The sequence below is a fragment of the Crinia signifera genome, chromosome 4 (assembly GCF_055691185.1).
Source record: "Crinia signifera chromosome 4, ASM5569118v1, whole genome shotgun sequence".
NCBI lineage: Eukaryota > Metazoa > Chordata > Amphibia > Anura > Myobatrachidae > Crinia > Crinia signifera.
The window spans coordinates 146870061-146893680 of NC_139220.1; the positions used below are offsets into that span (position 1 = coordinate 146870061).

Consider the following 23620-nt stretch of genomic DNA (forward strand, 5'->3'; position numbering starts at 1 on the left):
GGGCAGCGCCGGGCGGGAGGGAGGGCGGCTGGGCTTGGCGCGCGCTGGACGCATCTTCAGCCCCCGCCCACATGAGCCGCTCACTAGTCAGGGGAAGGAGACGTCACGTCTCCTTCCCCTGGCTTCCGCATCTGCCTTAGCGCCGCCGCCACAGAAATTTTGGGGGGGGCAAGCTGCCCCCTCGCCCCCCCCGTTCCGGCGCCACTGCTCTCTGCTTACACCTTTGCAGGAAACATTTGCTATGGACCACCGAGCATAGTGGAGCACAGTGCAACAGCTTGAGTTTTTAATGTTTTTCGCTTGAAACATTTGATTTACACAAACAGCAAGGACGGAATTTACAAGGACGGAATTTACAAGGATGTAATGTGCTTTATAAGTGCTCAGAGGTAAAGCACACACCCACCCAAAAAAAACAGTTTTTCAATAAATAATGTATAAAGCCTTACTAAGTAAATCCAAGGGATCAATAAAAATGTAATAAAAGAAGTCAAGAAAGGTCTACAAAATACATATTCTTATTAACCAGCACAATGTTAATGAACTTTAAACCTATTTTAAATGAAGTTTTTCAGTCTGTCTTCTTGTCCAGATTACATTTGTAGCGAAGCAATTACAATAGCTTCACGACCATTGTTCCTTTTACAAACTGGCTATGAGAGAAGATATAAAAGCACAGAAATCATGTGATTGAAGCTGCAGACCCCAGTACTTGGTGTTCTAGTATCTGCACCTGCAAGAAGCCTTTTGTGGCATATGGCTAGATCATGGTTGCAGGTTTACAGCTTGGAAATAAGCGGAAGGCCATCACACATGTCAGATTTTAATTTAACCCAGTCACAAATATACTGCATTGTTGTTCGTTCTTGTTTCAAAAGTTTAGCAGCTTTTTTCAATTTGTCTTCATTTCGATCTAGATATTGCTGGCCATCTAACTGTAGCTGGAGGAGCTTTTCCTTGCGGTTTTCATCTAGAGGTATTTCTTCAGTCATGACCGGGTTGAAACGAAAGTAGGTGTCAGGTGGTAGCAGTGCATCAAGCATTTTGTGAACCTCTACAGCAAAGAAAAAAAATCATGGGATTAAAAAATAAATTCTACATTCATAACGATTTACATTTTTGTAAGTCGTTAAACAAGCATTACTTTTGAAATTCAATTTTTTTTTTATTTATGAAAGTTTTTTAGTGTGTCTATTGATAAATCTATAGTATGTAATGTCTTTGTGGCCATTATTATTCCAGGCAGTGGTGTAGCTAGGGGCCACGGTAACCGGAGCAAGGGCATGTTTCACCCCCCCATTTGCAGTAAGTGGGGCTCTTGCGCAGCAAAAAGGGGACACAGCCTAACATTACGCCACACACCGTAATGCCCACTGCACATTTTAGTGAACTTTGTACTACCCATTACACATAAGGCCACATGCCGTTATGCCAATTACACATAAGGCCATGTAATATACTATATAACAAACCGTAATGCCCATTACACATTTGACACATAAGTGCCACTTACCTACATGCTTATTGCTAGGAACTTCATGCTCGATGCCAGGGGCTTCATGCTTAATGCCAAGGGGGACTGAAATTGCTCGTTACCTAGGGGGACTAAAACTGTTCGTTGGCAAGGGGGACTGCAGCCCACCTGGCATGTCAGGGAGAGGCAGCGCATACAGCAATACATGGAAGTGCACTAGTGCGCTTTGTGTAACTGCATTGCAATGAGTAAATATCCTCATGGAAATCAGCAAGAAACCCTGTCACAACAAGCAAGGAACCTCACTGGAAACTAGTTATAAACCCCCTGGAAATGAGCATGTTACGTTACCCCTGGCAATGAGCAAATAATCACTGCAAAAGAGCACATAAAAAAAAATAATGTTTTGGGGAGAAGGGGCACCAAGAAAAAAAAAAAAAAGGATCTGCTCCAGCACCCATTAATCTCTCTTGCAATGGGCATGCTGCATCGTTAACGATGCCTACAGAGGTCAAAAACATTATGCCTCATTAATATATATATATAATTAAATTTATTTATTATAAACACACACACATACAGATGTCAACTAGCCTTCTCTGGAGAGCCATGGCTCACCAAGGCTTATTATCATCATTATTCTCAACTGCAATACAATACAATACATAGAACAATACAGTAGGGGATTAGCATAGGATTAAGTCTGACAGCCCTGGTTTACTTAATCCTACAGTATTAAAGGGCTCTGGGCCAGATGCATTAAGCTACAAAAGTGATAAAATGGAGAGTGATAAACAGCCAGCCAATCAGCTGCTGACTGACATTTTTCTAACAGCCTGTGACATGGCATGTAGGAGTTGATTGGTTGGATGTTTATCACTCTCCATTTTATCACTTTTGAAGCTTAGTGCATCTGGCCCTCTATCTGTGCATACATACATCCCATAGGGGTCTATATGTTATTTAAGAACAGACTTTGTTGAACAACAAAAAATCACTTTCTAAAGCAAATTATAAATGATTAAAAGCAAATGTGTTTTGTCCTTAAATCAGCCCTGCAATGCGTATCAGAGTAAGGTTTCAGTCAAATTAAATATTGGCCATGCTCAGAACTGCAATACACTCAACTTGTGAATATGCTGAGTTTGCAGAGCAGGACAGCATCAGCAGATTAAAAATATCCTCAACATCACTCTCATTGTTAGAAAGACACAGTGACACAATCACTCTGGAATCAATTCAAAGCAAAAGCTTATACTTTCACAATGTTTAAATGACAGGGGCTTTGTTTGTTACACAGGCCTGGTGAGGTTATAACTTTGGCAGTATAATATTTATTAGAATATGTGCAATTCAATATGTGTAGAGTTTTAGAAAATTGATCCTTGGTTGAATTTTGGAATAAATTGCCAGTGATCATACGGTGCATTTTAAGCATCTATAGCAACCCATTGGTTTTGTCAAGAAGTGTGCTTGGGCTTTCATTTTACCGAAGTCAGAAACGTCCGTATGGACAACATATTGAACTGCACATCTTTTGTCATTGTATATATTATAACATGCCCGTGCCATCTGCTATACGTGGGGAAAACCACCTGGACCATGCGCGAGTGGATGGCACTACGCAGATCGGCAATTAACAGTGCAATTTCCTGCCACTTTGCCGAGATGAGAAATTAGCCCGTAGACTTGAAACATATGGCTATAGACCATATACCAGGGGCCGGGAACCTCTTACGAGGAGAGGCAAAGTGGATTTTTACATTAAATACATGCAAGCCCAATGGTCTTAACCATAGATTAGCCATGAGCACTATTGGATACAACTGAACCCTGCTTTACCACCTCAGCCAAAGCATTATTTTGTGTTAGAATTTGATCCACCATGGAAAGTAAAGTATAAAGCTACCCCCGTCCCTAGGCACTATCTTTAACCTCCCTGGGATGTAATTATTGAACAACATCTCTGCAAACTTGACAGCCAATATAACATAATACTGGAATCCATTATAATTCATATGTCCCACAATAAAATTTTAGCAAATATATAACATACTGTAGCTATGTATGACATTAAAGCACGCATGGATCCTCTGGGTGAAATGCATGGAAACCATGTTCCAACCGCAGGTTGCTTATGCTACCCCTTAATGTAGAAGTAAACAGATGATGCCTTGATGCACAAGTAGACTGTGATCAATTTGATATGTGTATGTTGTGTGCACGAATGCCCCCCCAATGTTAGCAGAGCAGCATAAGACCTGGATGCCCTCTCTTGACAGGCACCTCAAACTGCATGCTATATTGAGGCTAGATATAGGAGGACACATCTGTTATGGCAGGAATGCAAATGAACTTGCTAGTCTGACAAAAAAGAGGCTTTGCAGCCTTGACAAGGTTTCTGCCATGTTATTATTACCCATTTCATTATTCTGACTTATACGGCCTACACACATGCCGATATTAAGGCATTTTCTAAGCGATTTTGCTTAGTTTTGCAAAGTCGCTTAGCAAATGCCCTCACATCGGTGTATGTGTGGGGGCTGTATCTGCATCGGCGCGCGTCCCCGCGCGTCTTTATCGGTGGCCGAGATTGACGGACAGTGTCCATCAATCTCGGCATCGGCAGTGTTCTCCCACCGGAGAACACTGGTGCTGTCCGCTCGCTTAGCACACAGAGCTGACAGCTCGCTCTGTGTGTGGGCTGTCAGCTCTGTGTGCTAGGCGATAGCGGCGCAGCACAGCCCGACATAGCGCAGCTAGGTCGCCCTGCACACATCGGCATGTGTGTAGGGCCCATTATTTGAGTTAATGTTTACCTTCTGTATCAGTAGCGCTGCTGATCACATTGTTGATTTTGGCTTTCAGACTCGTGTGAGTTGCTGTACTCTTTCCTGTCCCCTCATAGCGTCCAGTACCAAGTGAGATCACACAATACGGAGGCACATCTGGCCATAAACACTTACATTCATTAAGAGCCAATGCGCATGGGTTATTAATAAGCAAACCTCCATCCTGTAACAAAATTATAAAATACTTCAGAAACAGAGTTTAACTTATTTAAAATTGTCTTCAATTCAAAGGCAAATAAAGAAACAAACAGGATGAAAACTAGCATTAGCCTGAGATACTTATGTGTACCATTGGCAATGTGTACCATTGGCAATGAGAAACTTAAGCAGGCTACGGAGAGGCTTACAGTAATATTAAAGGAGCTGCAGGATTTGCTGGTCAGTATCAAAATGTGACAAGAATCTCCCATATTATGCATGTCTGAGCTATTTATAATGGTCCCCATACACTTAGAGGCCTACAGTAATGGCTTTGCAGATGGCATGCAAAATCGGGTACTGGCAAAAAACCACACTGGGCCCAGTGTGTTTTTTTTTCCCAGTACTCGATTTTGCACTTCTTAGCAGGACAAAGGGTAAGATGAAAACATTCAAATATTGAAATATTTTGGGGTAAAAACGACTTGCCTCTGTCAAAAGCTGAACAGGAACTTCACCTTCTAACATATATTTTAAAGAACACTTAAGTCAACCAAGGAATGGCTTCAGAAGAGGAGGATCAAAGCCATTGATAGTCCCATTCAGAGTGCAGACCTCAATGCCATTAAAAGCCTGTTGCATGAGCTAAAGAGGAAGAGCCTCTCCCATAGCCATGGGAAGAGTGGGATATGCTACATATTACAGGTTTTTTCTTAGTTTTCCTAAAAATTGCAAGATCACACCAAAAGGTGGAAAATGGTCTGAGATGATTTCATTCTAAATTATTATACTGCTTTCCTAAAGTGTGACTGAGTATAAAGTATGCTGAAGTTTATCGCTGAGAATTGTACATGTATGCAAAGTGACAGGATGTGTGTAATTAAATGAGGCTACACATGTATAGTGTATGTAAATAGTGGTTCATAATAACATACTTAATACAACTTATTTATTAGAATGCTTAACAATAATCTCTCCCCCCATAGCCCCTATAATTAAACGCTGCGGCTTGTGATGTGAGTACAGGATGTATAAACAACATATGATGGACCTCCGAGGCTCAATATTCATGTGAATGCACACTATACTACTGTTCTATACATCAATATGGCACATCATATCAAGGCAGCGTCTTGGAGACATAAGCATCTGCATTATCTTCTTGGCAGAAGACAGCCAGAAGTCTTCTATTCATCCCTGCTCTCACATTGTTGTCAGAGCTGAATAAGGTAAATGGGTGACGAGGAAAACAGGACATTGTAGAATATTAAAGCCCTTTAAAGATCATAGGGAAGGAATACAATTAGGTTTTAATGTAAGTAACACTGTAAAACAAGCCAAAAAAAAAAAAAAAAGTGTTCTGCTGGTCATGGAAGCAAGACACTGTCATAACAGCAATATCCAGTAACAAAAAACAATTGGCCACTAAGGGACACATTTGTGTTATTATTCTATATGGAAACATCAATTAAATTGTATTTGATATTCTGTGAATATGAATCATTCGGAGTCAATATAACAATAAGTTTTAGAGTGTGTACACACGGTTCGATGTTCTGTGCGATCCGATGTACGATTCGATGTTTTGTCCGATTTTTACTTTTCCCTTTTTTTTTTTTTTTTCTCTACTCCTTAAGATATGCCTTAAGATATGCTTAAGATTTTGACTTTTTACCATACAATTTGCTATGCGATTTCCTATTTGATTTACTATGCGATTTCCTATGTGCCTTAAGATTTGCTTAAGATTTCGACTAAGCGATTTTGACTTAACAACAGGATGACTGACAGGGCCCTGGAAATCGTATAGCACATCGCATCTTAAGCATATCGCAAGGCACATACGATGCATGCGATATGCTTGCGATTTGTGCTAGATAGAGTGTGCTGCCCACTCTATCTCCCCTCCGATCTCTCCTTAAACGGGAGCGCGCATCGGGCTAGGAAGCCCTTACAATGCATACAATCAGTATGCGATATGTATACGATATGGCTTCCGATGTTGACGATATCGTCAACATCGGAAGCCATATCGAACCATGTGTACACACTATAAGAGTATCATGTACTACGCACCAGATTACTTTTCTAAATATACCTTTGAATCTGTCACAGCAGCGGTGATACACAATAAGGCATGGCAACATATAAAACATAATGAGCATTAACATTTAAAAATGCATAGCTATTTTGTTTTAAATTAAATTGTGAAGTTAAGTTATAATTAGTTGCAAATTATGTATCATATAAATATCTATAATACATTTCTACTTAACCAGATTGTGTTCCCTCTTGTATACTGTATTAAATTATTAAAAATGAAGCACTGAATTAATTGGAGATGTTATACTATTCTTAATTCTTCTGGGTCTTTGATAATATGTAATGCTTGAATATGGCACCATTTCGTTTTTTTTAAAGAACAATCTCCCCCTTTCAAGTAGGCCAGGTTTGTTGTTTTGATTTCTTTTGAAGAGAACCTTGAGAGAGACTCATAAATTATTTAGTACAGTTTCACACTGAGCTGGATTTCATATTACTACTGTTGTGATAGGTACACAAGGGATGGTAAATTGGTGAGCGAAAAAAGAAAAAAAAAAAAAAAGGTTTCTTAGCAAGTTTCTATAGATACCAGGAAAGTAGAAAGACATACTGCATTAGTTTATTAAATAATGATTTCATTAAGTAGTGGGCCTAAATGAATGTAAATTCTTGTTATATACATATACTGTATATTGAAATATGGCTCCTGTACAATGTGTGAAATATTTCTAACATCATGTGCTGGATATACAGGTATTAAAAGGGACAGACATTGTGCAGATGAATGTAAAAAAAAACAAAAAACTGAAAACACATTAAAAACAATCTTTCATCAATGCAGAAATCATGAAGCCAAAAGATGTATCTTCTCTGAAATAAAATAGAATAACCACTTGGTTTGGACACATTTAATTTATCATATGGGAGACAAGCATTCAGCATAATGTTTTGTTATGCCTGGACATATTTTGACATGGAACTTAACGGGCAATCAATAAATGTAGGATGACATCTACAATGGCTTATTTATATCCAGACAAATGTCGAAACATCTCTTCCAGCGCCCTTGCAAATGATAAGGAAATAACCCCAACGGGAATTAAGGAATGTTTTCCAAGTCTACTGCAAAAACAAACCTTCCAGCATTGGCATTTTAAAAATTTGGACACCATTCTGACACGCTTGGTCTAACCAGTAACAGCTACATTTACCAAAAATTCAGTACCCTACAGACAGAGGTGGATTTGATCATTTTACGCCATTACCCCAGGGGAAGATACCCATCAAGCACAGGGCCTGGGACCACATTGCACAATACTCACTGACTGGAGGAGACACCAGTAGTTATAAGATGCGGTACCACCAGTGCTCGCCTAATGGTACCGCTCAAGTGTAGCCCAGCTTTTGAGAGGTCATGTCTGCAGGTGACTACTCTATGCAGCTCTCCACCACTGTAACCACAAGGAAGAGGCAGATGGAGATGCATTCTCTTTCTCTCAGTAGTGTGACGTCAGCAACCAGTGAGGAGATTGGGGCATCAATTTCTGGCACAGTCCTGCAAACTAGGGGTAGTAATATGTGCCATAATCAAGAGAACTGGAGGCAACAATTTGTGGCATAATCATTTGAATTGGGTGGTGCACCAAACTGTGGCATATAGATGTGAATGGGAGCAGTAATGTCTGATAAAATCATGTGAACCAATGTGTACCATAATCATCTGAACTGGGGACATTAAGGTGTTGCATAATTATGTCTTGTTATTTACATTATATTTATATTTCTGTGTTTAGTAACATTATATTTATATAACAGGATAGTGCATTTACAGCTGGTTTATTTAAAAATATAACATCTCAGACATAATACTATGTTGAAGTTTCGTTATGATCGTATGAACGCAATGCTTGGTGGTGGAACTGGCTGCAATTTAAGAGGCACCAGTCAAAATCTTAACAGGCTGTGCATACATCTAAGTCTGGACTTTCTGTATTATACATTTTAATTAGACTTTAGTATTAAGCTTACCAATTTCACAAATTGTAAATCTAGTTAAAACATTTTCAAAATTATACGTCTGAGAGGTGGAGACCAGGTCCCAAAGGTGTGGCTGTATATTGTATTAGGCAGGAAAGTACAGTATGTGCTTATGGTAACTGATATGAAGACTGGAACCAAATTAGATCTGTGACTGGACTGAAACTGGAGGATGACTGGAATCGAAGGAGAGAAAACAAGATACCACTGGAATGGAGAAGTGGAATTGGCTGGAACTGGAGTGCACTTAAATATTAAGTTCGATATTGACCATCGATGTTGCACTGGAGAGAATGGAGAACATACTGCAGAAAATTAGGGGTAGCTCAGGAAGATACCACTAACACAGGCACAATAGAAGTCCACCGATGATGACCGTTACAGATATTGGTACATCGATGGTGGCTGATATCAACATTGACTCTGACTGGTAGGTAAGGGTGATACTTTAGCGGATAAGCTATAGGACTGATTAAAGTGAGCAGTGAACAATGGCAACAGGAATTGTCAGGGACCGACATACTGTAGTCGATTATCAGTGCAAACACTGGAGTAAGCCAGGCTGCGCAGCATGATGGAAATTGCACAGAGTAACAGGATTTCCTGGAGACATCATTGTACTGGTGATTTGGTCTATTTCCAGCATACTTATAAAGGTCTCTCTACAGCGGATAGGCTGTAGTGAGATGATATCACAATTGTATTACCTGGGTTGGCCAAAAACTATCATGTGACAAAGTCCAAGATGGCTGTGCCCATGTCAGGGAACTGGAATAAATTCCGGCATGGTAATGGCTTGGCCGAGGCCTGTAGGCTTGGTGAAGTGAACAGGCATTGTGAAACAGACTTGACTAGCGGCCTGCAACAGAGAAGTGTGTGCTAGAGTGACAGGATGAGCGTCAGTGGATGACTGCAGGCTGCGTTGGATAGACGCGGGATTGTCTGCTGGACACTGCATAGGAGATCTTGACTGTGTGTGCAAAAGATTTGAGCGGGCGATGGCGATCTGGAAAGATAGTTTTGAAAATCAGCAAAACTCACCCAGTGTGTGTGTGTGTGTGTACTTTAATAAAATGTACCGTTTTCTAAATTTTCCATTAATTATAGAGTAGAGGAAACTTGTATCTTACTGTCTAGACATATTTGTAATACATTATTTACCCATAATACAGCACTTGCTAGTTATCAGCTTAAACAATTCAGCCCTGTTACAAAGGACATTTTGCTATTGCCTATGTAGAACCAACAAAGCACAAGACTGTTTATCCACGAACTATAATGATACAATTGAATGCAATAAAATGAGCAGCAAAATGCAGTGTACATTGAGTGATATATGACTTGTCAGAGGCAGCTGTAATATTTGGGAGCACAGTCTTCAGACTCCATAGTAACCATCGCACACCAATGCTTGGAAAGACATGCTTTGCATTGCTAGTTACTCGCATAGTCCGGCACCTTTGTTAATAAGAAAATTTAAGAATCTGAATTCTTGGCAATACTTACAATTTATCAGTAAGTAGTTTTGTAATGGGTGACTTATTTATTTTGCTTACAGCTCATGTTGAAATGAACCTTTACAAAATGGTTTAAAGAAAAAAAAAGCAAGATCTTAGCATAGGAAATCCTTCTCTTTATTTCTAGAAGGTACAAAAAGCATGAATGCAGGATTTCCCTAGTCAGAAAACGAAGTACTAGTTTTAGCCAATTAATGCTGCTTTCACATCACAAAATGAAGGTTCGCACCGTGACTTTGAAACAGGTCAGTCCCGGCACGAACCTTCATTTTGGGATGTTCACATCCCCACAGCGAACTGGCAATACTGATAGCTCGCTGATGTCATCAGGGGGCGCGGGGGACAGTGTGACATCAGGGGCAGGGGAGGAGACAGCGCTTAGAGTCTCCTCCATAGTGTGGACGGAAAACTGGTCAGTCGACCTGTTTAACCCGTTCACACCGCCAAGCAATACGGCAACGAACCGGCTTTTTTTACTGGTTCGTATTGCCATGTTGATACCTGTTTTCGGGACACGGTAACCCCTTTCACATTGCACTAATTACCAGGTCAAAACGGCTTGTATAAATAGGTATTCTACTCATCACTGTACAGAAGGTCAAAATAGCTGTTGAAATCTTTTTATATGGGAATCTGAAAACACATAAAAGTAACTTTTCTATGTTTTTACAGCACACAATAATGTAATAACTACGGTTCACATTGGAAAAATTACGTAAATCTTTACATTTCGTATGTGAAACAACCTATAAAAGAATTTTATCCAAACTTTTCTCTTACAGTACTTGTTGGTTAGTTCTAATCTTTCTCAGTGAACAGAAGTTTCTGATATCTGTATTTATGTGATCTGATAATAAGCCTACCCCTGTCCTTTTCTGGTCTCAGAACAGTCTTTTATTCTCACAAAATCCATACCCAAACCAAAAAAACACACCCATCTAAGAAACATTTCCAGAATATATACAGATATCACACAAGACACCACAAAAACTAAAAATTTATGCCTCATTACATGACAAATTAACTATTATGGTGATTCAATAGTTTTTTACATGGCTCTATTAATGGCAACTCAATGGCGCAATTCAGTTAGTTTTGGGTAGTAGGGTGGCCAATCTCAAAATCGGCGGGATCCTGGGATTAGCCTGCTCATGTGCAAATCTAATGCTGGGCAGTGCTGAGCACCCACTCAAAAGCTGCCCAGCTGCTCCTGACCCTAGCTGTGCAGCTCTGTAACAGTGCACAGCTTGACGTGATGTCAGAGGACTGCTGTTCCGCTCCCACCAGCTGCACCACAGCCCGGCTCCCCACCGCAGCTGCACAGCCCATCTTCCAACCACAGCAGCACCAGGTAAATGACACAGCGGGGCATCCCGTTTGGGGAGATCGATGATTAAAGCTCATTATTACAACTTAATCCCATGTATCCCAGAAATACAGGGATTGAAAGAAATGCCCTGGGATTGGAAACCCTATTGGGCACCCATTAATTATAGCACTATAAACATAACTTGGCTAAACATCATTTGGGTGCCAAAACCATAGACTTTTTGCATATTTTTGCTGACCACCTCAGGAGGCTGCAAGTAGAAGTGTGTTCACCTGCAGAAATCATGCCCTAATAGAGCAATAATTGAATTATGTCTTCTCACTAGTCTCTCTCATGATAGATGCTCAGCACTAGAAATCTCAAATGCAGGGGTGAAACAAATTTCCAAGCAAAACTGGTTTGTTTTGCTGCTATAGCAATCCCTGCGGTGGATGCCTCTTCCAAAAACAATTCAAACATTATAAAACAACTGTTACCAATGATAAACATATGAAAAACATGTATCCGGCCATCACATTTATATATATATATATATATATATATATATATATATATATATATATAAAACACATTCTCTAAGTTGTTTGATTAAATATCTCCAGCAGCTAAAATGGGACAAGAAATCACCAAACCTGCGCCACCTATTACTAAGCAATATTCCTTCACAAGATGCAATTGAGAGGTATTGCTCTCATTTTGGTTTTTCCTCTAAGCCAGTGGTTCCCAACCCTGGTCCTCAAGTACCCCCAATAGTGCACGTTTTCCAGGTCACCGGCAGGTGCTCAGATTATTCAGGCACATTTTAAAAGATCCACAGGTGGAGCTAATTATATCACTTGTGATTCTGTGTGAGACCTGGAAAACATGCACTGTTGGGGGTACTTGAGGACCAGGGTTGGGAACCACTGCTCTAAGCACTCAGGGGCGGATCCAGGATAAAATGACAGGGGGGGCACCATGATAAAAGATGTTTAGGTGGGGGAGGGGCGGTGTTAGTGGTGCCAGTGTACATGCTAAGAGAGCGTCAGAGAGAGGGTGGGAATGGGATTAAAAATAGGCCCTGGCATTTAAAGTACGCAGGCCCACCATGGCGACAAAAGTGAAGGATGTAGTTGTGCGCGCGCCGAAGGCGCGCTCCGGAAAAGGGGGTGTGGCCACTCAAAAGGGGTGTACAACACCATATACAACTTCTACACATTGTGAAACAAAATACTAGACACCATTATACTTGCCCCTTACACATGATGCCAAATGGAATGAGCCAACATTCACATAATGCCACATGGATTGAGCCAAAATTCAAATAATGCCACATGGATTGGGTCAAAATTCGCATAATGCCACACGGATTGAGCCAAAATTTACATAACACACGGATTGAGCCAAAATTCACACAATGCCAAATGGATTGAGCCAAAATTCACATAATGCCACATGGATTGTGTCAAAATTCACATAATGCCACACGGATTGAGCCAAAATTTACATAACAACACACGGATTGAGCCAAAATTCACACAATGCCAAATGGATTGTGTCAAAATTCACATAATGCCTCACGGATTGAGCAAAATTCATAATATGTCATACGGATTGAGCCAAAATTCACATAATGCCATATGGATTGAGCCAAAACTCACATAATGCCACATAGATTGAGCCAAAATTCACATGCCACATGGATTGAGCCAAAATTCACATAATGCCACACGGATTGAGCCAAAATTCACATAATGCCACATGGATTGAGCCAAAATTCACAATACGCTTCATAAACAGGGATATTGTCCACCAAAATCGCGCATTACACATTTACACCATAATGTCCATTACACATTAAGTTACACGCCATTATGTCCATTATGTATTATGCCAAACACCATAATGCCTATTAAAAATTATGCTACATAAGTGCTGCTTATCTACATGCTCATTGCCAAGGGTTCCATGCTCATTGCCAGAGGTTCCATGCTCGTTGCCATGTGGGATTACATGCTCATTGCCAAGGGGGAATACATGCTCGCGGTAAATGGAGGACACCCGCCGCCAGGCAGAAGTGATAGCCACTGACAGTGGCAGAGCCTGGCTGTATTCAGAGCACTGCAGGTCCCGGCTATTTGAAATAATACCCCTTTCACACCAGAAAATGCATTCCCAGGTTGGCCCCTTTTACACCAGCCTAGTCCCTGCATTTTCTGGTGTGAGGGGGGAGAGAAAACCACCCCTCCCCCCTTTAACCAGTTATCTCATTTAACTGGTTATATCTTCGGAACCAACTGACCCATTTACATGAGACAAGTATCATATTGAAGAACTTTTGAGTGGGCTTTAAATGATTTTGGTCCAGTGAAACTGGAACGTTTGATTCCAGAGTAATCTGCCCTCAAAGAACATGAACAGCCATGAAATTACATTTCAAAAATAAAAAAATCGGCTTACATGCAATATCTCTGGAACCGATTGACTGATATGGACCAGCCTGGTATCATATTGAAGGCCCAGCGATTTGGAATTGAATGAGATCAACTCCAAGCTTCTGTGATGCCAGGGGGGGAACTGACAGCCGTCGAAACCAGGTGGGGGTCGGAATTGACGGGTACCATATTATCCTATTGGGAAAAAACGTTACAGCTTTGCCAGGGGATATCTCTGGTTCCCGGGGGGCTAGAGACATGGGGATGGGCTCGTTGGAAAGCTCTGGTCCTCAGCTACAAAATGAAATGACAGGGGGGGGCACGTGCCCGGGTGCCCCCCCCCCCTGAATCCGCCACTGTAAGTGGTAGCCAACTCCAGTCCTCGACAGCTACCAACAGTTAATGTTTTCCAGTTCACCTCACAGAATCACAAGTGAACTATTTAGTTCCACCTGTGGATCATTTATAAGGTGTCAGTGAGTAATGAGTGCACCTGTGCCTCAGCTAGGTGATCTAGAAAACATGAACTGTTGGTAGCTCTCGAGGACTGGAGTTGGCTACCACTGCACTAGACTATGAATTTATATACAATGCTGAAGCACCAATTAAGGCTGGGTACACATCTGACCGACACAATGGCAGACACATCATCACATCAAGCAATCAAGGTGTCAACACAAGGTGTTAGTGAGGATTCCCAGCTGGGTGGGCAATTGAATTTGCCTGTCCTACTGTTACTTCTGCCCCCACAGTAAGTAGACTGCCCGTACACAAAGCCAGGTAGCCCAATATATCTGGAAATATATATCGGCCATTGACTGTTCTGCACAGCTTGCGCGGTGAGTGCGTTCAACAGACATATCAGGAGTACACATGAGTAGACGGGCTTACAAAATATATATGGCCATTCTCTTTAATGGCCGATCTTTCAGCCAGTGTGTACCCAGCTATAGTTGCAATGTTGTAGCTAGCAAATCCAATTATTTGGGATATGATTCTTCAATACCCAAGATGACAAAGATATCAATGGATTTTGGAAGCTTACCGTGTTTAAAATAACTGCTATAACAAAAAAAAACCTCATCACACACCTACTAATCTGCTCCTAACATGATGCCGACAAGACTCATTTCTATTTTGGCACACTAGCTCTACCTTGTGATTAGTATGTACATTTAAGTGAAAAAAAAAAAAAAAAACACAAAAAGATGCTTGGAACAAGTAGCGTTGCAATAGAAAATGCGTGGTGATGATGAGATGTTTGGAATAGTGTGTAAGAACACATTTGTACTCTGATCAGACAAGTGAAGCAGGGCTACAATTAAAGAGAAACAGGCTCACAAAGAAAGATGCAACACCAATCAGTGAAACACAAGGGGACAGGTAAATGATGTTTCTAAAGATAAAACTAATAAAATGCAATTTATTCGGCTACTAGTAACTGTCAGCCAGGGCTGGTTAGATTAAGCTGTAAATATAAATAGAGGTGCACTGAAGAGGAGTAGGATTTGCTCTATGAAGGGTAATATGGCTCTTTTGTTTAGGAATCTGAGCAAGAGATGCTGGAAGGCACAATATTCTGTTCCTCATTAATGCTTTTTATTACAGTTAAGGCTGTCAAAAATCCTGCGACTCATTTCAATTCAGATTTCTTTTTAGTTTTATGGGATTAGGTCAATCACAGACTGTAGAGACATAAAGATGTGAAGTCAGGGATGTGTTTGACATGATTATGAAGCAGCCTTCAGGCACGTTCAGGAAAGATGTTCTTCTGAAACCTCTATAACATGGGGAGGAGAATAACAGCTTGTATTACAATGAAGCAGGCTAAGTAATAAGGTGGACGAGTATGCACACTTACTTGATGCAGGTCATTACCAAGAACATACTCCTGGAAGTACCCAGGTGCTGCAGACGAAGCTCTAATTGCCTGCCATAGATTATACTGACAACCTCCCAAATAATGAGATTTAACACCAGGAATGTGGTTATAGTTTCTGAAGACAAACGCTTTTAAAGGTATTCCTCTGTTAACGATAGTGCTCACAGCAGCAACCTGCAAAAAGAGGCAAATAGTATAATGACACAATAATCGTTACAGAGCTTGCAGAAAATGATTCATTTGTTTAACTAAAATATTAATATTGTAACTCTGTAAACGTATAAAAATATCACAGAATAGAAGGGGAATTCATTAGATGATAAATATCCCAGAATACAAGTCGCCTCAGGACTTGTAAATGGACAATTACATCAATTTAGATGAAAAGCCTGGAGACTATTTATAAATATATCCCTAAGAATAGACATGCTTTGCCTATGCTGGGTTATTTTGTTTATGGGCAATATAAATGGATGCATTTTATGCTCTGTTTGTACGGAAAGTAGCCAGCAACATTTCATGTAACGTCAAACATAGTACATCTGTCTAGTCCAGGGGTGGGCAATTATTTCAGCTGGAGGGCCACTTGACACTTCCAGTAAAAATTTGAGGGCCTTGTTCAGATTGATTCGGTCCACATGCGCAGACTGAGGTTTTGTGTCTGAGCATGTGCAGACACAGGGTGCATGCACCCACGGCGAACTTTCGGTTCGCCGGGGGCATGCACCCTACACGCCAAGTGGGGGGCGGAGAAGGACGGGGGGAGCTGGGCAGCCCCATTAGCATATGGGAACGCCCAGCATTCCATGGGTGTTCCCATGAGAATGCTGGGTGTTCTCAGGCTAATGAGGCCGTGACGGACAGCTGACATCACCAGATGTCAGCTGCCCGCCTTGTCCTTGCACAGAGTGCGCACAGTTTAAAGTGACTATATAAGTCTCTCTGAACTGCGTGCGCAGGAGAAATCATTCGATGGTCGGCGACCATCAAATGACTTCTCCCCATCTGTGAATGGATGCAGCCTTGCACGTCAATCAGAATAAGGACCATTAAGCAATACAATAGTAGAACCCCGTATACTTGCCCCTTACATACTATGCCACAAGGAATAAGCCAAAGTAACATTATGCCAAACAGAATAAGCCAAAATGCATGCACACTATGCAATCCAGATCGAGCCAAAATTAACATTATGCCACACATTAACCCCCCTAACTGCAATCAGTAGTCTCAGTGCAGCAAGCCACCCCCCCCCCCCCCCAAATCAGCATTTGTGTGTGCCAGTGGCAAATATTGTGGGGGTGCAAGGCCAAAGCACTGACCCATGAGCAGCCCAGATGGATATACAGAGGCCCACATGGGCAGGCCCGGTGACAAGGGGGACACCTGTGATGGGCCCCGAGGGTCAAAAGGGCACTAGGTAGTGGCCCGTGGCCCCTGTCAATTCGGAGTTTTCTTTTCATAAAACAGAGTGTGGCAGTGGCTGAACTCCGGCTCCTCTCTTCAGTCATTGACCAGTTCAGGTCTCTCCGTTCAGCATAGCACGCAGGGAGGAGGGGATAGTCTACAAACTCGTTGCCACTTTACAAGAGTAATCAAACACTGCTGATAGGGATTACACTTGTATAGTGGCAAGCAGTTTACAGACAGTCCCTTACACCTAGCATGACTCCTTTGACCCTGCAGACAGAGAGAATGCAGAGTGTGGTTCCAGCTGCAGCATCCAGCATGGTAAGTTGTTATTATTATGGGTGTACTGGTCAGTTTGGAGGACATAAGGGGAGAGGGAGACCGGTCATCCTGTGTATTTGTGAGTGTGTGTTTTGGTTGCTTGCAAACCCTAGTTATCTGCAGGGGCACAGTGTTTGCAGTGTGTTCCTACACTTTATTCTCAGGCAGTCACCTTGTAAAATTTCCTTTCCCCCAGCACTATTGCATGCCAAATAAGTTGTACTGCCTTATATAAAACATCAGGGCAGGGCAACTTTTGGATGCCTCAGACACGAGGGCAGAGCGTATCCATCCGACAGTATAAAAGGGAGGGATTCTGCGTGAGCTTGCTGTATTTATTACAATTTGTGTTATGTGAACAATGGCCATTATTGCTTGAATAAATATATACTGTGGGCTTTATACTGTCTGGTATAATATAAAAAAAGAGGTTGGGATGAATACGAATAACCGGTGGTCTGGATGCTGGTAGTCAGAATACGGACGCGGACTTCCCATAGGAGGGAATATTGACAGGGGTTCAAGTAAGTCAGCCTAACCCTAAAGGCCCTCATATACTTGTGTTACTTCTCCAAGCGGAGATGTCACACGCGATCTCCTTGAGCCTCCAAAGACCTTCCAGGAAGGCAGGATTGCAAGCAATATATTGCATGTGGTCCATTTGCATGTAATATATCACATGCAAGCTAGGTGCTCTTATCCGATGCATACGAGACCAGATCGGAGTGGAACTAAAACCCATGCTATTTGTCCAATTTCTTGGCCCAATGCCTCCGAGTCGGGCAAAATCGCAGTAGTGTATGGCCATCTTAACTCCCCACTAGTGCCTAACCATAACCCCCATCACAACCCTAAACCCCCACGCTAGCACTGCTCGCATACCTACGCTAGAGATGCCCACAGCTGGGATAATGGATGTTGGCATTCCAGTGGCAGTCTTCTGGTGCTAGTCGGCCTCGGTATTATGGCTGACAGATTTCTGTTGCTGGCCCTGCACATGGGTTGGGGAAGTAGCAGACAAGGTAACAGACAGAGCTGCACATGGTAGCAGGGACAGGCACACATGGGTATGGACAGAAACACATATGGGTACAGGCAGAGGAACACATAGGTTGGGACAGATTTACACACATGGCTAGGGGCAGATAACAACAAGGGCACATACAATATTGATAATAATGTGGGATCACAAAGGGAGAGAGACAGCTATAGGCACGGGTGAGGGGGGGGGGGGGGTCAGTGAGAAGCAGACAGAAGACAAGCATGAAGGATAAAGGGTTGGCTGATGAAGAATGAGTAAGGGCAGTTGGAACTGTACGTGGGCTGGGTTGAGCTTGAAACACATGCGTGTAGATCAGGCAACTTACCTCTGTTTTTGATGGTTACGCCTCCGCCTGTACTGTGCAGTTCCCACCTATGCAAAAGGCCAGGACAGGCAAAGATTGATCAAACTGGACCTTGGACGTGAGTCACACTGACTTCAGTCACGTGATTTTCAGTCCAACCAATGGGAGAGAACAGAGGGGCAGTCACTGGCCGGACAGCAAAAGTGAAGTAGAGGAGGGGGCAGCACTAGTTTAACTGGTGCACCACTGTGATTCACCCTCGCACTGTGGCTCCACCCCCCGATGCCACACCGCATTCAACATCACAAATAAAATCCCGGACAGCCTCCTGGACATTATCGGTTCGCTGTCCATATGTTGCTCACCCCCAGTCTAGTCATATGAGATGCCAGAGAAATGGGAGTGGTGATTGGACCATGCATGATAATGCATGTGCATCTATATAAATGGCAGGGCACAAGGAAATAGGTTGTTAGCTGTTTGTGCACTTATCTGCTGTCAATGTAAAATAAATAAACTTCTACCAACATGTCCCAATTGCACTACAATGGCCTGTTCAAATCACATTTGTTTCCCAGAGAGAGGGAGAGGGAAAGAGAGAAAGAGAGAATGAGAACAGTGAAAGAGGGCTTACTCATTCTATTTGTTAATTTCAGCTATAGCACCTGATTTCCTGGTATAAGGAGTGATGGGGAGGACTCCACTCCATTTTAGCAGTCCAGGGTTTGGCTAGCACAATGTGGGCAGGCTTGAGAACTGCCAACAGATTTACTGTGACTACTTAAGCAGTGTGATTGGCTCCCAACCAGGTGATTTTGATTGGAATAGCATGTGGAAAAACAGAGTACAATGATTTATAAAGCTCTGTTTTGTGTGGAGCACCAAGTAAAAAACAAACAAACAAAAAAAAACAGCTATTGTGAAGCATAGATAAATAAACATCGTTCTGCCTTTTTTCCTGTAGTGAGTGCTATTTTTAGCACCACTGCAGCCATTAAATAAAATTACTTTGGACATTTGCTAATTAAGTTCCTGCGGACTGATGATGTTGTACAGAAACTTGGATTATCATGGCAGATAAGAACCTCTTGGTCCATCTAGTCAGCCCTTTTCCATAAAAAATTTTATTTAATAAAATATATAATTTTTTCATCATAGCACAGTGTTCGGTTTTTCCTTCTGTTTTCATCCTAATTGTGGTCAAGTATCCACATTTTTTTCACTGCTGCTTTGATTGAAATTAAGTAATTCTAGACCCCAGGTGGCCCCTCAAGCCCACCATCTGTCTCCTTTTGTTCCTTTTCCATTTATCTTTTGGGCAACTTCAGCCCTATTGTCCTTTAGTTTTTAAGCCTACCCTAACATGTTTTAATTTCTCTACTTCTCCACCTCTACCATCTCTAATGGGAGGCTATTCCACTCATCCACTACCTTTTCTGTGAAGTTATTTCCCCCAAACTCATCGCCCTCCAGTTTCAGCATATGTCCTAATGTTCTAATACTTTTTTCCGTTCAAGAATGTCTACCTCCTGTACCTTGTAAAACCCTTGGTATATTTGTAACATTCTAGGACGTTCCCGCTTTCCATTCTCTGGTCCAAACTATACATATTAAGAAGTTTTAGTCTTTCCTGGTAAGTGTTGTGCTCTAGGCCATGCAACATTTTAGTTACCCTTCTTTGTACAGTTTCTGATGTATTAATATCATTCTGGATTTATTGCCTCTAGAACTGGACACAGTAGTCTAGATGAGGCTGTACCATTGACCTATACAGTGGCATTAATTATTTTTTCCCGCCACTGAATCCTCTTCTCTGTGTATCTGACTTGCCTTCCTCATTGCTTTGTTACATTGCTTCATTGCCTTCAAGTCATCTGAAATGGGGACTCTTAAAGCCCTTTCCTCCTGTGAAGTTTCCATTATAGTGCCCTTGATACTATATTTAGCCTTTGGGTTTTTGAGGCACAAGTACTCGATTTCACATTTTTGTTTTACATTAACTGTAGATGCCATCTTGAACATTCTTCTATTCTACCGAGATCATAAATCATTTGCTTTTCCCATTCCTCATATATCTATACTGTTGCGTCCTTTGCAAACAGGCATATTTTCCCTTTAATACCATTTGCAAGGTCACTAACAAACGATATTACAAAGCACTAGCCTAGTACCGATCCACGGGGAACTCCACTGGTAACCTTTCCCACCTGTAAATATACTTACTTTACTACAACTATGATTCCTATATTGCAACCAAGATCTTATCCATACAATAGTCATAAATCTCATCCCAAGCTTTCCAGTTTGTTCTGCAATGTAGGACTATGTCAAAAGCCTTATTAAAATCTAGATAGGTTACATCTATGGTTCCCCTTTGATCTATTACTTTTGTCACCCAATCAATAAATGCATTAATATTTGCTTGGCATGATCTTCCCCAGAAAATCATTGTTGTTGGGATTCTGTAATCATTGGATAGGAGATACTTTAAAATGAATTATTTTAATAAATGGTCCATTATTTTCCCTACTTTACTTGCCACTTCCTTGCCTCCAGTGGGATCACATTTGCGCTTTTCTTCTCCTCTGGAATTACTCCTGTAGCTAGTGACTGGTTAAATAATTCTGTTAATGGAGCTACTTGGCCCCCTTTAAGGTATTTTAGTGTCACTGGATATATCCAATCTGTCCCAATTGATTTCTTCACTTTTAGTTTTGAGACTTTTGTTAGGATCTTCCCCTCTGTAAATGTACCTTTATCTAACAATTTTTTATGAATGTCCTTGCAAATCAAAAAGAAAGTTTTTTTTTTACCGTACACTTCGTGTGTGTGCCCCAATCCCCCGCTATCCTCAATATGAAATGCATTTTGATTTGTTTAGTTTAAAACAATAGAGGTGCGCTCCAGCGGTCTACTGACTTAGAGACCGGCCAGTGACACGACGTGCTACTCACTAGCACCGTGTACCACAAGCTCCAGCTAGATAGGTGTATCAGCGACTTCATTACCAGCCGCTAGCAGTAACTGATCCGGGTACAGCGAGTGACGCTACACCCAGCGATACAGTCTCCCCGTGCGCACGCTGTTACAGTGGGACGGGTCAGGGCAAGCGGTAGATTAACTTTAAAAAGCATCTTGGTACACCTTATATTTAAACGGATAATTAGCCTAATTTGCTTCTAAAAATGTCAAATATACTGCTTTTTCACCAATAGCTGCGATACTGGAAATCATATCCAATATCGCTCCTCTGTATAGGGAGCAAAGCTCCTACGCACCTCAAGCATTATTTAAGTGCACCTCAAGCATTATCTGTGTAAAACGTTAAAACAGACAAACAAGCATCAAATATCAATAAAGTGATATCAAAATATCAATACTGATTGGGGTGTGTGTGTGGGGCCCCACGTTGTAAGGGTATAAATATCCTTTTTAAAACACATGTCCCGTGTCATAATTGTTGTATGTACTATATGTCTTTTATTTTTGCTATTGATTTTAACAGATAAAAATTAAAAGTTATATCTGATTGTGTAGATTCTTAGGTGCACCACAGTGACAATTCTTTTTTTTTTTTTTATCCTTTTGTCCTTGGAAAGCAAACTGTGGCATTTTCCCTTAACCTAATTTGCCATTACTTTGTCTCCCTCAATCAGCCAGGTAACACTAGAATATGGATATTCCACTATCCTTTTAACATGTATGTTGGTTTTCCAAAACCTTGGCTGAATTTGAGGTCAAACATTCTAATTACATTTGTTATACAGTGCTATTTACCACTGTGGGGACCTTTTGCTTTTTCTCAGCATTTCACACTACACTTTTTGGTCCTGGAGGATGGCTTAACTCTTATTAAGAACTTAATGATATGCCATGCCATACATGTGTTTCCACCCTCTGGGACTGGCAGACCAGGCTGCGATTAGCAAAGAGTTGGCTTCCTGTGGGAGGGATTTCCTGTGTCACCATCACACCTATCCAGCATCTATGGGCTGCAGCCTATACAGTCCACAGAAACTGCACAGTCCCTACCACAGATTATGTGCTGGTACCGGTGCCTGCAAGATCTACTGAACAAGTCTTTGGACCCGGATGGCAGTATCCTTTCTGAGCATGGGTAGCAAATGCTCTTCTTCTCTACTATTCTCCTTATCTAGTATTGTTCTACTTTTTTTTTACTTCTATCTCTATTATTCTTGTGGTATTATACAGTTTGCCACACATATATTTAGAATGTTTTCATCCTTTACACAGAATAAGAATTGTTAAATAAATTAAGAAATGACATCCAAACATATTTTTCAAACCAAATAGTTTGAAATGAAAGAGAAACTTTTATGAAGCCCATACACGATATAGAAGGAAGAATCTGGGAACGATTTGACATATAGCCATGGGCGACCTTCAGGAAAGTCTTGTTACCCGTATATAGCACTTCAGATCCAATGTAACCTGGATCTATTCGTAACTAGTAAGTAAACTACTATTAGAAAGATAGCCTGGATCTATTAGTGCAGGCTGACAGTGGAATTCCCGATATAGAAAACTTTTCCCTCACCTAGCCTGCTCGTCACTGAGGGAATATCCTTTTTGAACACCGTATTATGTATTAGGGGTATACATGGGAGGTATGAGTGAACCAACAAAGTTGTTCTAGGACAACACTTGCACTCACGCAGTCTCTGACCAAGTCGGTTAAGCAAAAGCCACATTCTCTGTTGAGCGCAAACATCATCTTTAATGGCTAGTGATGAACTTTCTGTTGACAAGAGCCAACTCCAGAATGTCTGGTTATATAACAACAACAACAACAACGATATTTATATAGTGCTTTTCTCCCAATAGGACTCAAAATT

General features: G+C 41.4%; 1 protein-coding gene across 3 annotated transcripts in view; it reads right to left on the minus strand.

Moving 5' to 3' along the window:
- Positions 1 to 256: 256 nt before the first annotated feature.
- The window catches only part of PNPLA8 (patatin like domain 8, phospholipase A2), a 61782-nt gene continuing 38418 nt past the window's right edge, over positions 257 to 23620 (minus strand). For all 3 annotated transcript variants that reach the window (XM_083182724.1, XM_083182722.1, XM_083182723.1), the window contains 3 exons: positions 15667 to 15861; positions 4294 to 4489; positions 257 to 1054 (listed from right to left, as the gene is read on the minus strand). In XM_083182724.1, the coding sequence (XP_083038850.1) occupies positions 780 to 1054; positions 4294 to 4489; positions 15667 to 15861 (666 nt within the window). In that variant the 3' untranslated portion in view covers positions 257 to 779. The remainder of the gene's footprint in view (positions 1055 to 4293; positions 4490 to 15666; positions 15862 to 23620) is intronic.